General features: G+C 38.5%; 1 protein-coding gene across 4 annotated transcripts in view; it reads left to right on the top strand.

Moving 5' to 3' along the window:
- LOC124616774 (zinc finger protein 714-like) overlaps positions 1–25,021 on the top strand; it is a 306,681-nt gene that overhangs the window by 266,172 nt on the left and 15,488 nt on the right. For 3 of the 4 annotated variants that reach the window (XM_047145165.1, XM_047145167.1, XM_047145168.1), the window contains exon 9: positions 23,284–24,750. In XM_047145165.1, coding sequence (XP_047001121.1) covers positions 23,284–23,984 — 701 coding nt within the window. In that variant the 3' untranslated portion in view covers positions 23,985–24,750. Of the gene's footprint in view, positions 1–23,283; positions 24,751–25,021 lie in introns of those variants that run through there. The other variant, XM_047145166.1, reaches the window with a different exon arrangement.

The following is a 25,021-nucleotide window of genomic DNA, read 5'->3' as shown; positions in this document are numbered from 1 at the left end:
AAGACATAGATGAATAAATATATTTATAAGCATGCTGATACCATTTTTTTGTGTAACTGGAGTACTTATGGCCTGCTGCCATAATATTAATTGGCCACTTTGACCTCCAGTAACTCATGTACTATTCAAGTTACATGCCTATATTCAAACCAATTTAAGTTTACACTAATAGCTTTCTAAAGACATATTGATGGACAAAGTCGGATGAACCGTTTATATTTTGGAAATTCATTGCTGGATATTACTTGTGTGATTTACAGTCAGATACTAAACTTTAAACTAATAAAGATATTGAAAATCTGATAACACCAACAGAATCATTGTGCAAATAATGGTGATGCGCCTGTTTCTTTTTGAGGTATCATGATTCCTCTGGCTGTTATTAATTTCTACATGAACTGTAAAATATCTGTCATTATAGTTTTACAAAGTCTGGCATCTTTGGCACTCCCGGCCATCAAATCTCCTTCATTGACACAAAGCCCATTCCTTGACACAGTGTCAACATGGCAGTCTGTGGTCGGCCTGGACCACGTGCTGGGGCTACCCCTCTTACTCTGGCTAATGTTCGGCACCACGTGATTGCTGATGAGCCCCGGCTCACCGAGTGGCCTGTGCAACCATGCCAACTCCAAACTTTGAATATTTTCAGGCCGCCACAACTCGCTTGTTACCTCACACACTTCCACTTATTAACATTCGTCAGTTCATGCAAGTACATATAAAACAAATTGCAAAGAACAAAATTAAATTATTAAAAAACCAGGCCAATAGTGTTTACAAACTTTTTGTAGTGGTGTGAGAGTGATATGAATTTCAAAATAAACTTAAACTAACACAAATTATGAATGAAACGACATATTAAATAAATGCGTGCATTTCAGTTAGGCATAAACATTGTGTGTGTGTTTTTTTTACAAGAAATAAATATTTTTTAAATGCACTTTCACTTATGTGCGATTTTGTAAGCACTTCTTGGGACAGTCACTAAGCACTAAGGTGCATTCTTGCACATCAGTCTTTTGACCAAGTGCCTCGCAGAAGTTGTGTCTGCCTCTGAATTCCGAGCTCCACTGTTTATCGTGAGAAATCTGTCTACAATGAAAAGCAAAAGTAGAAACCCGTCAACAAACCATTTCCCAGATCCAACCAGGATCCTCGATAAAGATACTTTAGGAACAAAGTCACAAGGCAAACGACTGAATCACAGTAAGCTCAAATTCCCACAAGTTCTGTTTAATTGACTTTAATAAATCCTTCCTACCTCCATGCACCAAAAAATATGTGCACATACAATTACTATTTTAATACCCTTCAAACTGACCACTAAATTCTGTGCCACATTCTTACACAAAGCATAAATCAACACATATTTTACTTATATCCACGAGGTCACTGACCTCCACGCACCCTCAGTGCCTAAACTTCCCCTTCTTGTACATGTACAATGCCACAATAAAGTAACAAATTAATAATGAATCCCCAAGTAAAACATATAAAATGATCCCTCCAAATTTACTACCACTAATTACAAATTAGAACAGCTTTTCATTTCTCCCCTTTCTCTACATACAGCTTCAACTCTGTCACATTTCTTAGACCCAAAGTTTTTCCTGAGACAGGGTAATTTAAATGGTATGCATTTGGATGAGGGCACTCTGCCACAACAAATGGTCCATAGTATAACTCAAATAATTTCTTAATCTCCCCATCCACTTCGCCGGAACGCTCTTTGGTGCATACAAGCACTTTGTCCCCCACTTTGTGCTTCATCGGTTTGTATCGCCCATCGTGTCACCTATTCCTTTCAGCTGCTAACTTTTTCATGTGGGCCGTTACTGCCTGCTCTCTTTCAGCAGCCGATTCAGCTTTTCACGGCAGGAATTATACTGTTTCTGTGAGTATGAACTTTGGTTTCAGCCAGGTCATGACTTCCAAAGGTAAGTACCCCATAGCCTTAGTTTTTATGCTGTTGAGTACATCCTCAGACGCACTCACGTACTCCACCCACTTGGAATGAGAATTGCTGGCATACATCCTACATAAATCTCCTACTTCCCGCATATACAGTTCACACGAGTTGCTTGGTGGGTGGTAGACAGATATATGGATATGTTGCACACCCTTGTCATTCATAAACGTGTTTCAATCGTTCAAAGTAAACTGTTATCCATTGTCAGACAACAGCCTTACTGGTTTTACAATATTCTTGAAGCAATCTTTCTCCACTTTGGCAATCAGAGTTTTTGTATTCGCTTTCCGTATCGGATACAGTTAAATGAACTTTAGAGAACATGTCCACTACATCAAAGATGTACTTCATGCCGCTGCGTCCTGTGGGAAGTGGGCCAAATTTGTCTACAGCCAGTTACTCAACCACTTTATTAGGTATAATTCTGTGCATTTCCCCCCTGTTGTGCAGTCATGCTGTATTTGACCCATTGGCAACGGTCGCACACTGCCAGCTGTGCGTGGACCTGTCTGGCCATGTTATTTACATGGGCGTATTCCTCAATGATTTCAGTGCACTTTTTGGCCCCCGTAATGTCCATGACTTAAATGGACATAGTCTATTAACTATTCCACATACCTATTGGGAAAACTCAGTCTCCATTTGTCCGTCTCTTCATCTTTCTACCGGAATAACACTCCCTTGTGTATCTTAAAATATTTTGGTACTTTCTCGTGTCCCTTGCAGTCGAAACTCACATTAATGTGTATCAACTCAGGATCATTGTTTTGTGCTTGCCGCATATCTTTGCACACCGCACGAATTTCTTTCTTCCCTGCTTCCCCCTTCTTATACAGTAGCTTAAATTCGTTCTGCTCCTCGCTTCCATCATCTTCTGCCCCTACTGGTAATCTGGACAGAGCATCGGCAACACAATTTTCTGTACCCTTGATGTAGCGGATTTCGTATTCAAATTGCTGCATGAACATTGCCCAATGCATTAAATAGTCATTCAGTATCCTGCAGTCCTGCAGATAACTCAGCACCTTGTGGTCCAACAACACTGTCACTTTTCTGCCCTCTAACTACATGCGAAATTTCTTAAATCCGTGCTCTATAAGGAGCATTTCCTTCTGTTATATGTTGTATCCCCGTTTGTGCTGATTTAGCATGCGGCTGGAGAATGCCACACTACAGTGTTCAATTTTTCCATCGACTAGCTTTTCCTGAAATAGCTCACAACCTATTCCATAGTCCAAACTGTCTGACTAAACAGAAAGGGAGATTCCTCCTTCCTCCAAGAATTTTCTGTAGAAACCGCACAAGCCCAAGTATGACATCAGTTGTTTTGTACTTTTGGGTCTATTACATTCGGCAATGGACTTTAATTTTTCGGAACTTGGTAAAATTCCTTCCGAAGTAAGGATATGCCCCAGGAATAGAATTTCTGCTTGAACAAACTCACATTTTGTGAGCTTTAAAGTCATCCCACTGGTAGTCTCAGAGCCATGAGTACCTCCTCCAAAACTTGACAATGCTCATTCCATGTTTCTGTAGCAATCAATATGTCATCTACGTGTATCACGAGTTTGCTCATCTGGCTCTTCCCCAGGACATGACTCAATGTTCTAACAAAAACTGCCACAGAAATTGTAAGTCCAAATGGTACTACCGTAAACCGGTAGCTTCGCCCCTCAAAAAGGAAAGGAGTGTACCGTCTGCTTTCCTCTGCCAATGGGATCTGCCAAAATCCTGAGGTCAGAGCAACACTGGACATTAAATTGATATTATTAAAATTCTGCAGCAGTTCCTCCATATTGCCAGGCTGGTCTGATTTCCTTACAATTACTGTATTTATTTTTCTTGCATCTAATACAATTCTGAGCGAGTTATCACGTTTTTTAACAATAACGGTAGGATTGCAGTAATCGCTCCTACATTGTTCAACTGCACCCCAAGCCAACATTTGTTTTAATCAAACTCTGACGGCATCCTGATCAGCTATAGGTATTACATATGCACTTTATTGGTTCATGGGGTTTCATTTTTATAGAGTTCTCGAAATCGGTAACTTTACCAGGTCGATCCGAGAATACGTCCTCGTAGTGGTACAAAAACCCACACAACTCATTCTTTTCTCCTTCTGATATACCCTTGACTGTATCACTCACTTCCTTAATTCTGTTATGCATATTGACTTCCTCACTCCAACCCTCAGTAACTATTGCTTGAGCAATCTGATTTTCACCTGTTAAAAGTCTTAAATTTTACTTGCACTTTTTCATTCTGAAATTCAAATTCTAGGCATTTCCCTACACAGTTAAGCGAAGTATTGTATTTGCACAGGAAGTCAGTTCCTAAAATTACCTCCTTTACTAATCCACTCACTACAAAACATGCTATCTTGAATTTATTTTCTTCATATTTAAATTCTAAAAGTATTTGTTGTCTTATTGACTTACTCATACCACCAACTGCCATTTTAATCTGAACTCTAGTGACTGGGAAGATTACTAGTTTCCTATTTTTGATCATGCTAATAAAACTTTCCGACATGGCTGACACATTACTACCTGAATATAGGAGTGCATCTACCATTTCTTTGGCAACTTTAATTTCATAATTGGCTGTACATTTACCAACGATCTCACACTGTGTTTTGTGAGAGGTTCACTGTACAGAACTCTCTACTGGTTTTGCAAAGGTTTTTACATTTCACATAGTACGCTGAATAACAGAGAGCAAAGAAATTACCACTTTGCAGGACACAAATCTCAGACGAGAAACCTCCAATTGTGGGCTTTTTTAAAACATGTGTGACCCTCAACTACATACCCTCAGACTCAGAGTGGAAATATTAAAAATTTTGGCTGGTTTCACTGTCTAGGGGCTGGGATATGTAGTTACCACATTACATGACAAATACTGCTGAGTCTACAGTATACAATATGAATACACACATGAATCAAATGGTTGAAGGTTCCTATCACTTGGCAATTACGAATTTTGAATGTAACATAGAAATTTATAAATGAAAATTGCCTTATGGCTCTGAGCACTATGGAACTCAACTGCTGAGGTCATTAGTCCCTAGAACTTAGAACTAGTTAAACCTAACTAACCTAAGGACATCACAAACATCCATGCCCGAGGCAGGATTCGAACCTGCGACCGTAGCGGTCTTGCGGTTCCAGACTGCAGCGCCTTTAACCGCATGACCACTTTGGCCGGCTGAAAATTGCAATTAAATAAAATCTGAAGGTACTATTTTAACAACTTTAAATGATAATTATGATAGCAGAAGTACCTATAAGAATGCCATTTATTACTGCAAAACACTTATTGGTGTCGATGTTCCAGCAATTAAATAAAATATAAGTTGAATAACAGGGAAACAAAAGATTCCTGCTTCACGTAATTAGTGATGAACAACAACATAGCTCACGAGATATTCACTTCTAAACGCATACTACGTCTTCACTGCAGAAGCCACAGAAATCTCACAAGTGTATAAGTCAGCACTACAAAATATTTTTATCTCCCGCAATCACACGCGAACTGCTCAACACTCTCCAAGTGTTTCCTGTGACCGTCCATCACGCCTTCCCGTCCCGCACTCCCCGTGTCCTGTGTGCACCCAATGCTCCTCCCCCACTTCCATACAGTCTCTCCATTGACTTCAGTAGTTGCCTACCATAGTAACGAGTGCTGTGATTGGCTAGAGCGCTCCTGCCATATCTTCAAGCCAACACACACTCTCAAACGTATTGGAACACACACAGAATACTGGATTTACATTTAAATAACTTGAAATTAAATAAATATTCCTCTGGACAGACCATAAACACACTCTAACACACATTATTAAATACATAAACAAATCAAATAAACATATATCAAAGGAATAGAAAGAAACTCACCTTAATCCCATATATTGGGCCTCCTTCAGCCAAAATTGTGTGAATGCTCAGAAAAACATCACCAAAGCCAAGTTTTGACTGCAACAAAAATCAAGAGATGCAAAGACCCAGTGTATACAGCTTCTCAGGAGGGTGTAGCCTTCAGAACATCAGGCAGATACAGTGCCTTATCTCACAACATTGCATAGAACACAATATACAGGGCGTTTCAAAAAGAAAGAGCAGATTTCAAACATTTATTTCTCAAAAACTACAAATGATAGAAACACAATTCAAACGTTTCTTGTCAGAGAAAGGTTCAAAGTTTTTCAATGGTCCGCGCAGAAGTTCCATGCAAATCCGCAGTGGCGCTGGCGTTTGTTTGTAGGAAAATGGCGACGACACCACAGGAACGATCATTTTGTGTGCTGCAATTTGCAAAGTTAGAGTCCATTGTTGGTGTGCAACGTGCATTCCGCCGTCAATTCAACAAACAGCTGCCTCGTCATAAGCAAATTTATGAGTGGCATCACAGATTCGTAGAAGATGGTTGCATCTGCAAGCGAAAAAGCACGGGTCGTCCACGCACATCGGATGAAAATGTCGAGCGTGTCCGTGCAGCTTACGAAAGGAGCCCTAGAAAATCCACGACACGGGCAAGTCACGAACTGAACATGTCTAAAACAACGGTATGGCGCATTCTGAGTAAGCGTCTGCACATGAAGCCGTACAAACTGCAGTTATTGCAAGCATTGCGTCCTGACGACCACAACAAAATGTTCGAATTTTCAACTGCAATTCTACAGGACATGGAAGAGGACAATTTTGCCGAACGATTAATTTTTTCAGATGAATCAACGTTTCACATTTCTGGTAAAGTTAATCGGCATAACGTACGAATTTGGGCGAGTGAAACTCCGAGGGACGTTATTCAACATGAAAGAGACTCACCAAAGGTTAACGTCTTTTGTGCAATTTCGGTAAACAAAGTTTATGGACCTTTCTTTTTCATGGAGAAAACTATCACAGGAACCATTTACCTGGACATGTTAGAAAACTGGCTATTTCCTCAACTTCAGGAAGATTCAAATCACTTCATCTTCATGCAAGATGGCGCCCCACCACACTTCTCTGAACCTGTACGACGGTACCTAAATAACACCATTCCAGGACGGTGGATTGGAAGAGCAGGAGCACAAGATCAATGTCATCGTCTGTGGCCTCCCAGGTCACCAGACCTTACTCCCTGCGATTTTTATTTGTGGGGGTACATAAAGGACTGTGTTTATGTCCCACCTATGCCCGCTACTCTTCAAGAGGTACGACATCGAATTGTTGCGGCCGTGAATTCGGTAACTAAAGACCAGTTGCGTCGTGTGTGGCAAGAAATGAGATACCGGTTTGATATTTGTCGTGTAACAAATGGTGCTCATATTGAGGTACAGTTTTGATATTTGTTGTGTAACATTTGGTACTCATATTGAGTGAAGGACCGTTGGAATTGTGTTTCTATCATTTGTAGTTTTTGAGAAATAAATGTTTGAAATCTGCTCTTTCTTTTTGAAACGCCCTGTATGTGTTCCTCTGGGGCATAAAGAGAAGTCAGGAGTGATGGAACACAGTCCAAGTAAAGGGCATACACACCAATATGAGAAAAGGAAACTTTTATGCTGAGGTATTGGATTTGGGAGAACATTAAAGTTTCATACAGAACTCTGCACTGCCAGCTACATACTGACTCTTTGCCCAGCAGGTAATGCTTCAGAAGTCTGGACAAGAATGAATGTGCCGAGAGTCAAACAGTTGTCTGTACCTCGCACCGTGGGCCACTGATACCCGTGCCAGTGGAAAGGGGTGGAGAGATGTGGCCACCATTTAAGTATACATATGGGACATGTGATCTGCAGTATTTTCATTGCATTTTTCACTCATATCTTCCTGGGTCACGATGTTTCAGCAAAGGGACTCATTGTCATTCTTAGATCACTTTTGCTCTGCTCTTGTTGGCATGTTACCCCATCTATCCCTTGACATGTTTTGCTGTCTGTGTAACCGCCGCATTGGGGGGGGGTGGGGGGGGGGGGGGTGTAACCGCTGCAGTGGGGGCATGGGGTGGGTAACCGCCGCAGTGGGGGGGTGGGGGTGCTGGTGTGGTGCTGGTGTTGTTGGGGGTGGTGGGTGGGGAGGGGAGTGGGGCTGTAATGATGCTCAGTTGTGAACTGTGATCTCTAGTGACTGCGCTATTGCTGTCAGGTTCGGACCTCACTGTACGGAAAAACGTTTCTTTGAGACTAGACTATAGACTCAGCTGTAGGCCACTGTCTTTGTTAATTGGACTGTCTTGGACCCTAATTTCAATAGCCTTTTGAATGAAACATTTCCAGAATGGGGAAGATTTCTTAAGTATCTTGATTTTTTTTATAATCCATAGTATGGCCAGATTTTATCCTGTGGTTAGCCACAGCTGAGTTGATGATCTGACGTAAATCAGTGTGGTATTTATGTTCATGGCTCCTCTCTTCCACTATGCATATAGTTTCCCCAATGTATGCTTTACTGCACTGACAGGGAGTTTGGTAGACTTGACTGACTTTTCTTTACGTGTTGCTCAGGAAGCACACTAATGATTTGTGCTCCTCCTCTTGTCTGTTGTCTGCGTACAGTGTGTCTACATGCATGCCTTACTTGCTTGCTTGCTTGCTTTTTGTGGGAGAAGAAGGAGTGGCTGCCCTGCTTACTCACATTTCTGTGTAGACTTTGAGACATTACTTTGATACCAACTGTCTCCAAGAAGTCACACCACATAAGGACTACATCAGTCATTCATATCTCAAAACAAGTCAGCTTGGCACTGGTAAAACAGAGTTATCACTATACTTGTCACTACGTGGATACTACCTCGAAAAAATTGTAAGATACCCATAAGAGAGCTTCAGCACTGTCTCACTCTTCATAGGATAGGCTGATAGTGTCGTGTGGACACAGGCAGACAGCACGCAAAGACAATTTACAAATGAACAGATATCAAAGTATGAACTTCTTGCAGCATGCAGAAAAAATCACGCAAGAACCACCAAAAAGTGAACTGTGATCAACCTTCCAGGGAGAACAAGCAATGACACAACCATATTGGTGTTCAGGAAAGGATTCAATTTAGACCTCACTCCAACATCAGTACATCATAAGTAATGTGGAGCAGGCCACCTATATTCTGTCAGTCAACAAAGCTGAAGAAATACACTTTGAAACATGGTGCATGCTCAGCATTGCCACACCACCAATGAGCAATATTTCAAAGGTGGAATGAGTGCCTGTCCACGAGTATTGTTGCAATCCAGAGATGGTTGTTTTGTTCCCTGACAAACGGAACACTACGGTGTCCTCCTGTGCTCAGAATACAGCAAAAAAATGTGTGGAATTTTGGTGATGCAGTGTACACAAAATTAGAAGGAGAGCTGCCAAGCTGCCTCCAGAGGAAGACCATCAAACTGCTTGACAATACCTTCTAAGCAAAAACTGTCAAAAACTTCGACCACAAGTTGCTGCACCTCCATAACTTTAACAGCTGCCCTAAGTCCACAAAGAGGACATTGCACGATGTCCCATATTCTGCAATATAGGAGCAGCAAATACAGCTTGATGAAACACGTGACTGCTCTCTTGAATCTGTCTGTGTGAAAATGTGAATATCATACCCACAGTTCCATTCATTTTGTACATCTACAAGAACTTTGCCGTAATGATAGTGACTGTATATGTGTGGATGGATATGTGTGTGTGTGCGAGTGTATACCCGTCCTTTTTTCCCCCTAAGGTAAGTCTTTCCGCACCCGGGATTGGAATGACTCCTTACCCTCTCCCTTAAAACCCACATCCTTTCATCTTTCCCTCTCCTTCCCTCTTTCCTGATGAGGCAACAGTTTGTTGCGAAAGCTTGAATTTTGTGTGTATGTTTGTGTTCGTTTGTGTGTCTGTCGACCTGCCAGCACTTTCATTTGGTAAGTCACATCATCTTTGTTTTTAGATATATTTTTCCTACGTGGAATGTTTCCCTGTATTATGACCTGTTGATGAGTTAGACATAGTGTTCCTCTTCACCAGGTACTGCTAAATGATTCCATGAAACTGATAAGCAAAAAATTAAAGACCAACCTGATGAGAATCTTCATGTATGTGATTACCTCAACTTATTTCCTGTCTGATGGAAATTATTATGAACAGACAGATGTAGCCATGGGGTGTCCTCTGTTGCCAGTCATGGTGAATTTATTTATGGAAGGCTCTGGAGCTAGCCCAACGAAAACCACCTTTTTCTATCATTAAGTGGGTGACATATTTGTCATTTGGCCGCATGGACAAGATGGCTTGGATGGATTTCTCCATCACCTCAACTTGTTTCATCCCAGCATACAGTTACCATGAAGGTGGAACGAGATGGCACCCTGCCATTTCTTGATGTCCTGGTGAAATGGAAACCAGATGGCAGGCAGGGAAACAAGTTGTAGAGAAAACCAATACACATTGACCTGTATTTCCATGTCTCTAGTAATCACCAAAACTTCTACTGGGAAGGAATTTTATGTGCACTGGTTCACAGGGCACAACCCATCTGTGATGAAGATAGCCATCCAGCTGAGCGGAAGCAACTAGTGAAAACATTCCAAAGAAATGGGTACAGCAGAAAAAGCTAAGGCATGCATTTAGACAGGCTGTACCTAGACAACAGCAAGAAGAAAAGAGGGGCAAAAATCATTAGTGTGCATCCCATTTATCAGGAATGTCTCCAGAAAGTCAGCAGAATAATGGAGTGACCATGTTAAATTTGTATTCCCCCACCCACGACCTTCACACTATTGAGTTCAGTAAAGGATGATCTAAACTTTTGCAAACCAGTGTCCTTACTAGTGCAGCACAGTGTACATTGAAGAAGCAGTACACATGGTAGAAGAGAGGTGCTGTGAACGTGAACACCACTCCGAAATATGCCAGACCACCAAAGAAGTCATGGCTGACCATAGTGTAAAACATTTTCTTCAGGCAACTGTTAACAGCATTAGTATATTTGTTGAAATGGATAATGAACACAGTGCTGTACAGTGTAAAATGAAACCTTCGAAAAATAGTGAAACTTCAGAAAAGAAATACAATTTACCCAGAAATCCTAAGATTTTAATTATTTATGAAAAATTTAATTTACAAAGACACCATCACACAGCATTCATGCATTTATATGACATGAGAGAACACTGAATGACTTGAAAAACATAAAGGACGTAACTACTCTGCATTCCAACACTGGCTCCTACAACAAGTAGACTACTGGTAATCCAAGTTAAAAGTGCCATCTAATACATCACAAAGTTAAATCAAAGATCATATGATCAAAGACAGACTGAGAATAAAGTGACGTAAAACTTAGTATTATCACAGAGCAGTATACAGTCAGTGGGAAAATTAGCTATTAATTAAATGATTGCAATGATATACATTTTTAATACATCATTTTGAAACATTTTAAATACCACATTTTCTAATTTTTACACACATAAAAAATATAATAAAAATGAACTTATAAAAATAAAGATTATATGTGATGCTGATAATATGTCTTATTCAAGTAAAACATAATCTAAAACTTGGTTCAGATTTCACATCAATGCATAGAAAAAGTATTTAGGCATGTTAGTAAACCTTATTGAAATCATTATCAGTAGTAAAAGTAGTGTAAAATCAAAATGATGAAGTACATATACTGTTTTGTCTCTGCATAAAACACTGAGCCTGTAGAGAAAAGATCACAAAGCAAATATAACAAACATTGCTCAAATCTCAAGACTTAAGAACAATCTAAATGAAGAACCTGATGCATCAGGAGAAGCAAGATTTGAATCATGTATAATGATGTCATACGAAAACTTTTTTTATGCTTTGGCATAATACAGAACATAGTATATTGAGAACTAGAAGAGACAAAGAGCATCTGGACATAGACACCAATAACATTATTCCTTACATAAGACATGTGTGCCCATCATTTCCAGTAATGCCAATATATAAAAGTACTATCGCAGTTCATATTGTCAGGGATCTGCCAGTAACTTCAGTCTCCTAAACTGTCAGTGATACAACCGCACCATATGTAAGAAAGGTTAACAGGGCTCTGAATGTCAAATCTGTTGTTGTTGTTGTTGTTGTGGTCTTCAGTCCTGAGACTGGTTTGATGCAGCTCTCCATGCTACTCTATCCTGTGCAAGCTTTTTCATCTCCCAGTACCTACTGCAACCTACATCCTTCTGAATCTGCTTAGTGTATTCATCTCTTGGTCTCCCTCTACGATTTTTACCCACCACGCTGCCCTCCAATACTAAATTGGTGATCCCTTGATGCCTCAGAACATGTCCTACCAACCGATCCCTTCTTCTGGTCAAGTTGTGCCACAAACTTCTCTTCTCCCCAATCCTATTCAATACTTCCTCATTAGTTATGTGATCTACCCATCTAATCTTCAGCATTCTTCTGTAGCACCACATTTCGAAAGCTTCTATTCTCTTCTTGTCCAAACTATTTATCGTCCATGTTTCACTTCCATACATGGCTACACTCCATACGAATACTTTCAGAAATGACTTCCTGACACTTAAGTCAATACTGGATGTTAACAAATTTCTCTTCTTCAGAAATGCTTTCCTTGCCATTACCAGCCTACATTTTATATCCTCTCTACTTCGACCATCATCAGTTATTTTGCTCCCCAAATAGCAAAACTCCTTTACTACTTTAAGTGCCTCATTTCCTAATCTAATTCCCTCAGCATCACCCGACTTAATTAGACTACATTCCATTATCCTTGATTTGCTTTTGTTGATGTTCATCTTATATCCTTTTTTCAAGACACTGTCCATTCCATTCAACTGCTCTTCCAAGTCCTTTGCTGTCTCTGACAGAATTACAATGTCATCGGCGAACCTCAAAGTTTTTATTTCTTCTCCATGAATTTTAATACCTACTCCGAAATTTTCTTTTGTTTCCTTTACTGCTTGCTCAATATACAGATTGAACAACATCGGGGAGAGGCTACAACCCTGTCTTACTCCCTTCCCAACCACTGCTTCCTTTTCATGTCCCTCGACTCTTATAACTGCCATCTGGTTTCTGTACAAATTGTAAATAGCCTTTCTCTCCCTGTATTTTACCCCTGCCACCTTTAGAATTTGAAAGAGAGTATTCCAGTCAACATTGTCAAAAGCTTTCTCTAAGTCTACAAATGCTAGAAACGTAGGTTTGCCTTTCCTTAATCTTTCTTCTAAGATAAGTCGTAAGGTCAGTATTGCCTCACGTGTTCCAGTGTTTCTACGGAATCCAAACTGATCTTCCCCGAGGTTGGCTTCTATTAGTTTTTCCATTCGTCTGTAAAGAATTCGTGTTAGTATTTTGCAGCTGTGACTTATTAAGCTGATAGTTCGGTAATTTTCACACCTGTCAACACCTGCTTTCTTTGGGATTGGAATTATTATATTCTTCTTGAAGTCTGAGGGTATTTCGCCTGTTTCATACATCTTGCTCACCAGATGGTAGATTTTTGTCAGGACTGGCTCTCCCACGGCCGTCAGTAGTTCCAATGGAATATTGTCTACTCCGGGGGCCTTGTTTCGACTCAGGTCTTTCAGTGCTCTGTCAAACTCTTCACGCAGTATCATATCTCCCATTTCATCTTCATCTACATCCTCTTCCATTTCCATAATATTGTCCTCAAGTACATCGCCCTTGTATAGACCCTCTATATACTCCTTCCACCTTTCTGCTTTCCCTTCTTTGCTTAGAACTGGGTTTCCATCTGAGCTCTTGATATTCATACAAGTCGTTCTCTTATCTCCAAAGGTCTCTTTAATTTTCCTGTAGGCGGTATCTATCTTACCCCTAGTGAGATAGGCCTCTACATCCTTACATTTGTCCTCTAGCCATCCCTGCTTAGCCATTTTGCACTTCCTGTCGATCTCATTTTTGAGACGTTTGTATTCCTTTTTGCCTGCTTCACTTACTGCATTTTTATATTTTCTCCTTTCATCAATTAAATTCAATATTTCTTCTGTTACCCAAGGATTTCTACTAGCCCTCGTCTTTTTACCTACTTGATCCTCTGCTGCCTTCACTACTTCATCCCTCAAAGCTACCCATTCTTCTTCTACTGTATTTATTTCCCCCATTCCTGTCAATTGCTCCCTTATGCTCTCCCTGAATCTCTGTACAACCTCTGGTTCTTTTAGTTTATCCAGGTCCCATCTCCTTAAATTCCCACCTTTTTGCAGTTTCTTCAGTTTTAATCTACAGGTCATAACCAATAGATTGTGGTCAGAGTCCACAATCTATATTTAAAAAATTGTAAATTGATCTGTCAAAAGAAAACAAGATTTTATATCACATATATACAAAGAGGTTATAAAAATGGGCATATTATACTCCTTGGTATAAAGAATGTGCTATGAAGAAGAAACACAGCGTCTGGACACAAATAACGGAATTATAAATTTATTTACCTACAACAGGAGATACTAACTACATAACAATATGCTATATAGCTTACATTATGACATTGTGAATAAGCTCTCCTAGTTATCAGGTTTTATCTGTGTGGGAGTGGGCAATAACTAACTTGTTTCACATGGTTACTTGTTTCACATAAAATATAAGGGATGTAATCTTAACTTATTTGTATAACATGTTAATCCAGATGATAAAATACATCTATGTGTAAGAATTTAAAAATGGCGGTAGGGGATAGTATTACTGTAATAGTATGTACCGGATATGGAACCTTTGGCTATACCACAGCAGGCATTCTGTATGTCATTTAGACAACAGTGTAGTTAATTTCAGTATTGCTCCTGTATTGGCACTAAGGTGATATATTTTAAACAGTGGTAACTTAAAGGCATAGTTATGAAGTTCTAGATAGCAGCATTCTTCATCATATATTTCTCATGGAAAACATAACTATTATTGATGATGTAGTTAAGCTTTTGACAAAGCAAGTAACCTTTACTGTTGATATACTTGATGATTGGCCTAATCGTGTCCCACTTTTGTGTATCTTTGGTTGGACCATAAGCCACATTGAATTTGGATTCATTACAAGTGCATTCTGTTTTTGAAGTTCATTAGACAAATATCAAATATAACTTTTTTTTTTTTTAGATGTTTTTGGAAAGAATGTGTGGGGTCATTTTCTAGTTTTGTAGTGTTATTTGATTCAATAATATCATGTGCTTTAATAATGTAGTCATTGATATATAAAACAAGTAAAGAACTGCCTTTATCTCTTTTCACTATTAAGGCTTGTCCCTCGTCAGGCTGTTTGATAATATTTTGCAGTGTGATGTTCAAGGTTATTAACTTTGGTTCTCTTATTTTCTTGTACATAATAAATATATTAAAAGACTAGTTGCAAGTATGAAAGTATTAATCAGTCAAAGTGAGAATTCATTAACAGAGAAAAGCTAAATTTTTTAAACAATATGTACTAACAATAAGTTTGAAGAACAAGCCTTAATAGTGAAATCAGGTAAATGTAGTTTTTAATTGTTTTATATAGCAATAATTACATTAGTAAAATACATGATTTTTTTTTACTCAAATAACATTACAAAATTATATAATGATCCCACAGATACTTTCCAAAAATCCCTGAAAAAACAGATAATATTCAGTATTTGTTTAATAATTTTCCAAAAAACAATGCATTTGTAATGAACCCAAAATCACCTAGGCTTAGGTCCCAACTGAAGATACACAGATGTGGCATACTGTTGAGGCCAGTTGTCAATTGTGTTAACACTCAATTTACTTATTTTGTCAAAAGCTTAAGTACATCATTAATAATAATTATGTTTTACATGAGAAATGTGTAATTGAGAAGGCTGCTGAATTGGTTAGACTTTTTAATGTGATCCTTGTGCCTGATAATACTTCCTGTTGATGTAGAGAATTTATATACTAATTTATCAGTTGAAGAATCTATTGAGTTAGGGAGAACCTCCTACTACACAAGAAATTGAGCATCTCTCAAATTAAGGAATTAATTGATTTTTTGTTCCTAGTCATATATTATAATTACTTTTCTTTGGATGGAGAATTTTATAGATAGCCAAGTGGCCTCTCCATGGAGTGTTGCCAGATTGGCACCCTTACCAGTACTTTTCTTGACAGCATTGAACATAATAAAATTTTGAATAGTAATTCTGAAGCTATTAAAAAAAATTACTATGAATGATATGTAGATGACACCACCATTTTGATAGATGGTGATAGTAATGATGTGGAAACATTACATCAGTTATTTGATGGTGTGTATCCTTGTTTGAAATTTACTGTGGAAACTGAAGTAAATAGGGGAATTAACTTTTTGGACCTTAGAGTGGAAAAATATGATAGCAAACATCTTTCATGTTTATAGAAAGCCAACCACTACAGATACAATCATTAATAATAGCTCCTGGCACCTAGAAATGTATAAACATGCTATTTTTTTATTCAGCACTAGACAGGATGATTAGGCTTCTACAGTAGATCAGAATGTGGAAAAAGAACTGAATACATTGAAATATATAGCTGATAAAAATAGATTTGATCCTTACATTGTAATAGGAGTAGTCAGTAAGAAAATGAAAGTTAAGGAGAAGACTAATAATTATACAATTGCTTTGAAAAAGATAAAAGAGAGTACAATTCCTGAATATGCAGTTCTGCTTTGTTGTGGCGATGTTTATGAGAAAATTATACAGTGTTTCAATAGAAGTAATATAATAGTATTGTTTCAGACTGGTAATAGGTTGGGAAAAAAACATAATATGACACTGGGCAGGAGGTTGTATATGATCAGTCCAGAGTTTGCAGAATCAGAGCAATGTGACAAAATTTGTATAGGTCAGACATGTAGGAAACTAAGAAAAAAGACTGAGTGGGGTGGCACAGTGGCTGGCACACTGGACTCGCATTTGGGAGGACAACAGTCCATCCCGAGTTTGACCATCCTGATTTAGGTTTTCCATGATTTCCCTAAATCGCTCCAGGCAAATGCCGGGGTGGTTCCTATGAAAAGGCACGGCTGACTTCCTTCCTTGTCCTTCCCTATTTCAATGAGACTGATGACCTTGCTGTCTGGTATTCTTCCACAAACAACCCAACCCAACCCCAAGAAAAAGCAACAAAGAACATGCATATCTCAGCAATACATCTGCTCTAGGGACCCTCTTCAAAGCTCGTAATCACACTCCAGGCAACATCTCAGATCAGACAGAATTATTGCTCAGCGCTGATAAAGGTATTAATATTAATTTGTTAGAAGAGACTGATTAAAAACAAAAATTATTTGAATTTCTTTGCTACTTTATGCAAAAGTATATTAATGACATGGAAAAATGTGGCTACAGCCTAAAATAACTATGTTTTTGCATATTTATAGGACAGATGTCCATATGCTGTGTTTTTTTTCATAGGATATTCTTTATAGTATGGAGTATAATATATCTGTTTTCATAATCTCTTTGTATGATATTTTCATATGTGATATAAAATATTGTTTCAACTGACATATCAGATGTATATTTTTAATTTTTTTTATAAATTTGATGTGTTCTGAGTTCTGTTAACCTTACTTATGGTATGGTTGGATCACTGACAGTTTAGGAGAATGAAGTTAGTGACGAATCCCTGACAGATATTTACATCATCATCATCATCATCATCATCATCATCATTTAAGACTGATTATGCCTTTCAGCGTTCAGTCTGGAGCATAGCCCCCCTTATACAGTTCCTCCATGATCCCCTATTCAGTGCTAACATTGGTGCCTCTTTTGATGTTAAACCTATTACTTCAAAATCATTCTTAACCGAATCCAGGTACCTTCTCCTCGGTCTGCCCTGACTCCTCCTACCCTCTACTGCTGAATCCATGAGTCTCTTGGGTAACCTTGCTTTTCCCATGCGTGTAACATGACCCCACCATCTAAGCCTGTTCGCCCTGACTGCTACATCTATACAGTTCATTCCCAGTTTTTCTTTGATTTCCTCATTGTGGACACCCTCCTGCCATTGTTCCCATCTACTAGCACCTGCAATCATCCTAGCTGCTTTCATATCCGTAACCTCAACCTTGTTGATAAGGTAACCTGAATCCACCCAGCTTTCGCTCCCATACAACAAAGTTGGTCGAAAGATTGAACGGTGCACATATAACTTAGTCTTGGTACTGACTTCCTTCTTGCAGAAGAGAGTAGATCGTAGCTGAGCACTCACTGCATTAGCTTTGCTACACCTCGCTTCCAGTTCTTTCACTATGTTGCCATCCTGTGAGAATATGCATCCTAAGTACTTGAAACTGTCCACCTGTTCTAACTTTGTTCCTCCTATTTGGCACTCAATCCGTTTATATTTCTTTCCCACTGACATTACTTTCGTTTTGGAGATGCTAATCTTCATACCATAGTCCTTACATTTCTGATCTAGCTCTGAAATATTACTTTGCAAACTTTCAATCGAATCTGTCATCACAACTAAGTCATCCGCATATGCAAGACTGCTTATTTTGTGTTCACATATCTTAATCTCACCCAGCCAGTCTATTGTTTTCAACATATGATCCATAAATAATATGAACAACAGTGGAGACAGGTTGCAGCCTTGTCTTACCCCTGAAACTACTCTGAACCATGAACTCAATTTACCGTCAACTCTAACTGCTGCCTGACTATCCATGTAAAGACCTTTAATTGCTTGCAAAAGTTTGCCTCCTATTCCATAATCTTGTAGAACAGACAATAACTTCCTCCTAGGAACCCGGTCATATGCCTTTTCTAGATCTATAAAGCATAGATACAATTCCCTGTTCCACTCATAACACTTCTCCATTATTTGCCGTAAGCTAAAGATCTGGTCCTGACAACCTCTAAGAGGCCTAAACCCACACTGATTTTCATCCAATTGGTCCTCAACTAATACTCGCACTTTCCTTTCAACAATACCTGAGAAGATTTTACCCACAACACTGATTAAAGAGATACCTCTATAGTTGTTACAATTTTTTCTGTTTCCATGTTTAAAGATTGGTGTGATTACTGCTTTTGTCCAGTCTGATGGAACCTGTCCCGACTCCCAGGCCATTTCAATTATCCTGTGTAGCCATTTAAGACCTGACATTCCACTGTATTTGATGAGTTCCGACTTAATTTCATCCACCCCAGCCGCTTTATTGCACTGCAATCTATTGACCATTTTTTCCACTTCCTCAAATGTGATCCTATTTCCATCATCATTCCTATCCCATTCTACCTCGAAATCTGAAACATTACTGATCGCATTTTCACCTACATTGAGCAACTCTTCAAAATATTCCCTCCATCTGCCCAAGGCATCCACAGGATTCACCAGGAGTTTTCCTGACCTGTCCAAAATACTTGTCATTTCCTTCTTACCTCCCTTTCGAAGACTGCTAATTACACTCCAGAATGGTTTTCCAGCAGCTTGACCCATAGTCTCCAACCTGTTTCCAAAGTCTTCCCACGATTTCTTCTTGGATGCTGCAATTATCTGTTTGGCTTTGTTTCTTTCTTCAACATAACTTTCTCTGCCTACCTGGGTTCTGGTTTGTAGCCATTTTTGATACGCCTTCTTTTTCCTTTTACAGGCTGCCTTGACTGTATCATTCCACCAAGCTGTTTGCTTCATCCTACTTTTACACACTACTGTTCCAAGACATTCTTTAGCCACTTCTAGTACTGTGTCCCTGTACCTTGTCCATTCCTTTTCCAATGACTGTAATTGACTACATTCAACTAACTGGTACCTTTCTGAGATCGCTGTTATGTACTTGTGCCTGATTTCCTTATCCTGAAGTTTCTCCACTCTTATCCTCCTACAAATGGACCTGACCTCCTGCACTTTCGGCCTCACAATCCCAATTTCACTGCAGATTAAATAATGATCAGTGTCATCAAAGAATCCCCTGAATACACGTATGTCCCTCACAGCCTTCCTGAATTCCTGATCTGTTATTATATAGTCAATGACAGATCTGGTTCCCCTGCCTTCCCAAGTATACCGGTGAATGTTCTTATGTTTAAAAAAGGAGTTTGTGATTACTAAGCCCATACTGGCACAGAAATCCAAGAGTTGTTTCCCGTTCCTGTTGGCCTCCATATCCTCTCCAAATTTACCCATAACCTTTTCATACCCTTCTGTTCGATTTCCAGTCCTGGCGTTAAAATCACCCATGAGCAGAACACTGTCCTTGTCCTTTACTCTAACAACTACATCACTGAGTGCCTCATAAAAACTATCCATATTATCTTGATCTGTCCCTTCACAATGCGAATATACTGACACAATCCTAATTTTCTTGCTCGACACTGTCAAATCTATCCACATCAGTCGTTCGTTTACATACCTTATTGTAACTACGCTGGGTTCCATTTCTTTTCTGATGTAAAGCCCTACACCCCATTGTGCTATTCCTGCTTTGACTCCTGATAGGTAGACCTTGTATTCTCCCACTTCCTCTTCTTTCTCACCCCTTACCCGAATGTCACTAACAGCTAAAACGTCCGGCCCCATCTTACTTGCAGCCTCTGCCAGCTCTACCTTCTTCCCAGAGCAGCCCCCATTGATATTAATAGCTCCCCATCTCATTACCATTTGTTTGCCAAGTCGTATCTTTGGAGTCCCTGGTTTGTCAGTTAGAGGTGGGACTCCGTCACCTCCAAAGGTCCGAGGCATTTTGCTCTGATTGTTGCCAGCATCATATTTAAAGTACCAGGGAAGCAGGTTGCTAGCCTTACTTGCCCCGAGTCCCATTGGGTTTTACCCCTAACGGCTGAGGGACTAACCGGTGGATTTGGTAGTCTTTGCCGTATGAGCACAAAGGTGACCACGACTCAGAATATGTCCGAGATGCCCAGCCTTATTCCAAAGTAACTGGTATCCCGACTATCGGGACCACTTACTTGGCCACTCATACGTTGCCCGTGGTTCATGAACTAGGACATGACTACAGGAACCCACACCATGAACCACACATATTTACAGTGATCGTAATTTTATATAGTGATGTTATTGGAAACGTTAGGTGCACACGACTTATGTGAGAAATGATGTTAGTACTATGTCCAGATGCTCCTTCTCTCTTTGCATATTTTTTATTATCCAATGCATAAAAACGTTTTTGTATGACACCAGTAAATGTGATTTAAATCTTTTTCTCATGTTGCATCAGGTTCTTCATTTAGGTTGTACTTAGATTTTAGCAATATTTGTTATTTATTCTTTGTGATCTGTTCTATATAGGCTAACCGTTTTATGCAAAAAGAAAATAATATATGTATTTTGTCATTTTGATTTTACACTACATGAGAATTGCTTTTACTACTTGACACTGACTTCAATATGATGTGACAGACATTGTCAGTATGACATAAAATCTTTGTTTTTATAAATAATAAAATATATAATAAAAATAATTATACTTCTGTTGACTTGTGCATTAAAGAACTGAAAATGCTGTTAAAAATACTGCATATAGTTGCATGCTTATTTAACTAACAGCTCATTTTTTCACTGACTATATAATTCTCTGTGATAATAACAATGCAGGAAAAGATAGATTGCTACATACCATAAAGAAGACATGTTAAGTTGCAGACAGGCACAATTAAAAGACACTTACATAAAGATTTTGACCACAGGCTTCATCAGCAAAAGGAAACACATCACACCATTCATACATACAAGCAAGCATATCTCACTCACACATGATCGCCAACTCCATCACCTCAGGTCAGAGATGCTCCAGCCCGAGATGCCGGATTTGGCTCTGATGTGTGCGTGATGTGTGCTTCTTTGTATGTATGGATGATGTGTGTTTTTCTGATGAAGGCTGTGGCTGAAAGCCTGTTATAAGTGTCTTATGTTTGTACCTGTCTGCAACTTAATGTTTCTTCTTTGCAGTAAGTAGCAATCTGTCTTTCTCTACATTGTTGATACTCCTACCTGGAGTTTCCATACTCTGTGATAGTATTATGTTGTACTTCACTTTACTCTCAGTCTGTATTTGATCACACAATCTTTGGTTTAACTTTAGATCAGACATGTAACCTCAATTATCAGTAGTCTACTTGGTAAAAGTTGTATGAGCCAGTGCTGCAATGCAGAGTACTTTTTTTTTTTTAAGTCATTGAATGTTCTCTTGTGTCATACAAAAGCACGAATGGCATGTAATATTTTCTTTGTGCATGATATTTTTTGTAAGTATTTAAAATCTTCTGTTATGATTTGTGTGAAAATTGTGTTTCAATTTCAAAGTTTCACTATATTCTATTGGTTTTATTTTTTGTGTACAGCACTGTGAAAATAGTCTTATGACTGAAACCATTCATGAATAAACTGATATACAAAACAGCATTGTGTTCATCATGCATTTCAACAAACATAGTACAAAAGCTGGCCGTAGTATGGGTAACAAGAAGCTTAGGCAAGGTTTCTCAATCTGGGATTGTTTGGTTCTCTTGCCATCTTGCAGGTCTTAGTAAAAGTGTTCCAGCAATGAGGGAGTATTAACTCTATTTTCCAAGAATTGGTCAAGGATAAAAAAATTTCTTAATCAGAAAAACACTCATGACAAAAATAATTTAGTTTTGACAAAGACTGGATTATTTTTTGTGATGAGAGAGTCTCTCTGCTACACTGGAATTTTCCATAGTGTGTTCAGAAATTAGTGATATGCTGAGAAATTAAAAAGAAAAGCTTGCTTGGTAATGGAATGTAGTGCATGAATATATCACTAAACATTATACATGTCAGCTTCTAATATCTTTTATTCACATCTCCATGTCCCACAGCTAATATTCAGCCACGCTGTCCTTCAGTGATAATCTCATTATAGAATTAAACTTTATGTTTTAACAAATGCAACACATTGTTTGCAAGGTCCTGTAGAAGCAGCATAGTAGCCTGGCCCATAATTCTTGTAATTTTTTGTAATGAAGTTGAAAGTTATTGTTAATGCTAATAGGTCAATATTGTTGTGTCTCATTTCATCTTGTAAATAACTGGTCTCTTCAGATGTATATAAGGTCAAAGTCTTCCTCAGTTTCAGCTCCTAATTAATGCTTTATTCATTTGTAAATGTTTACGACTGGTAGTTATTGTGAATATATTAATAAATTAAAGCTGATGCCGTTGTTATTGTTGCCATCAGTACCATACTTGCCAGTTCAGTGCCACCAGTTGTGTCCTGACCATATAATCTACAAATTTTGTGCAATAATTTTGGATGAGTCCACTGCAAATAGGATATGAAAGTTATAATTTAAGTGAGTGTTTAAAATGAGACAAATAATAATGGGGAAGAAATCCTACTACTAAAGTTTGTTTGTTTCTTTTCAGGTAGCACGAGAAGCCATATAAGGAAAAAGAATTCTAACTCAAAGTCTTATAAGAAACTCAAAGGAAAGGATACTTGTAAGATGACAGGCTCAGAACGTACAAAATGTTCAACTGCAGTGAAACCGTATTGTGTTAAAGCTCACAAGTGTACGTTATGTGATGCAGCATTTGTGCGTGAGGATTCATGGAGGAGTCATATGCGTCAGCACCAAAACCAAGGAGCATATCTGGGAATAGTTAACGACAGTGAAACCCTAGCATCTGTACATTCCATTGCTGCAAACAGTGAAAAGGCCCTTCCGCTAGAAAATGAGCTTGAGGGTTCCAGAAGTTCAACAGTTGAATCTAAACAGACTGTAGTAGCTGTATCTGTTATTGAGAGTAATGTAGAAGAAAGGGAGGTGAGCTTGACAACAAATGGCTCAATAACAGATAATGGAGTATTAACAGAAAGTAATGTTCTTGCAACAAATGAATCTACTGGTACAAATTTGCAGGCTACAAGGGATGGCTGTAACTTGTCTTTCACATCGGATTTGCGAGATAAGGCTACAAAGAATCAACACGTTGAAGTCGATGTGAGTAGTGTACTAGGAAATGATGCTCTCCAAACTCAGCCTGTATTTCTATATGTTCAAAATGAAGCTCTTGTTGAAGAAAGTACTGTTGTTGAGGGTTTTCATAATACTCAGTTCTTTTGACTGAAAGATGTGGATAGTATATTTCTGTTTTATCATACCAAAGTTACTTGGTGCATCAAATCATGAGCATCCCTCTCATGTGATATTTAATATGTTTTGTAAGTGTAATTGATATTCTTACATATGAACATGCCAATTGAAGAAAATAAGTAATTTATTGTGTCCAGAGGGTTAAAAATTTTGGAAGACTAATTACACAGAAAAGGACAACAATTAATCATCTGTTGTACAAAACAATGTGATTATTTTTTGTGACTGTCATTCTTATTTTTCATCATTCCATGAGTAAAAGTTCATTTGTTTTGCTGTTGTAATAGCTGTTTCATTACAGTGTATCTCAGAAATTACTGTATGTATGTTATCTGTTCAAAGGATGCTTCATTGTATGTAAAGGCATTGAAACTGGTATCTTCGTTTGATATTAGGAGCCAATATTTACAGATATGCTTTTAAGCTTACTCCATGTTGTGATAATTTTATATTCACTGTTACTTCTTAAGAATACTTCAGTATCATATAATAATGCTAATGAACATTTTGGTAGGGGAATTCTGTGTTTTTATTATTGACAAATTTATGTTGGCATGTCTGAGTCATGTTAATGTTGTCCTTGAGTAAGACAGACTGTGTGTATATCTCATATTTTCTTTGGCTTTTGCAACCATTTATATGTGAAATTGCATAAGCCTCTTTTTTAGCAAACAATACTGAGTAAATTTTATCCTGCACCACCAGTAGTACCTTCAACTTCCCCCCCCCCCCCCCCCCCCCCAACGCGAATGACTGGAATATTGATATAAAAATAGCTGAGATGACTTAATTCATCTCAGTCTGATCACGTTAAAACATTGTGGGAGTAGTTTTGTCATAATGCAATTCTTCTTAAGTATTTGTACAAGAACTGACTATTCTTATTAAAAGCTGTGTGTAACAATTCCATTTAATGAGTGGAAGGGAATATTAAAGGCTCAGTGAATTCCTTACAACTGTAATGCTCACTTCATGAGTTACAATGTTCATGTGAAGGAAAGAAGAAT

The sequence above is a fragment of the Schistocerca americana genome, chromosome 5 (genome assembly GCF_021461395.2).
Source record: "Schistocerca americana isolate TAMUIC-IGC-003095 chromosome 5, iqSchAmer2.1, whole genome shotgun sequence".
NCBI classification, from domain to species: Eukaryota; Metazoa; Arthropoda; class Insecta; order Orthoptera; family Acrididae; genus Schistocerca; species Schistocerca americana.
Note: the sequence above shows the minus strand (reverse complement) of the source record. Positions and strands in the feature narration are given on the sequence as shown.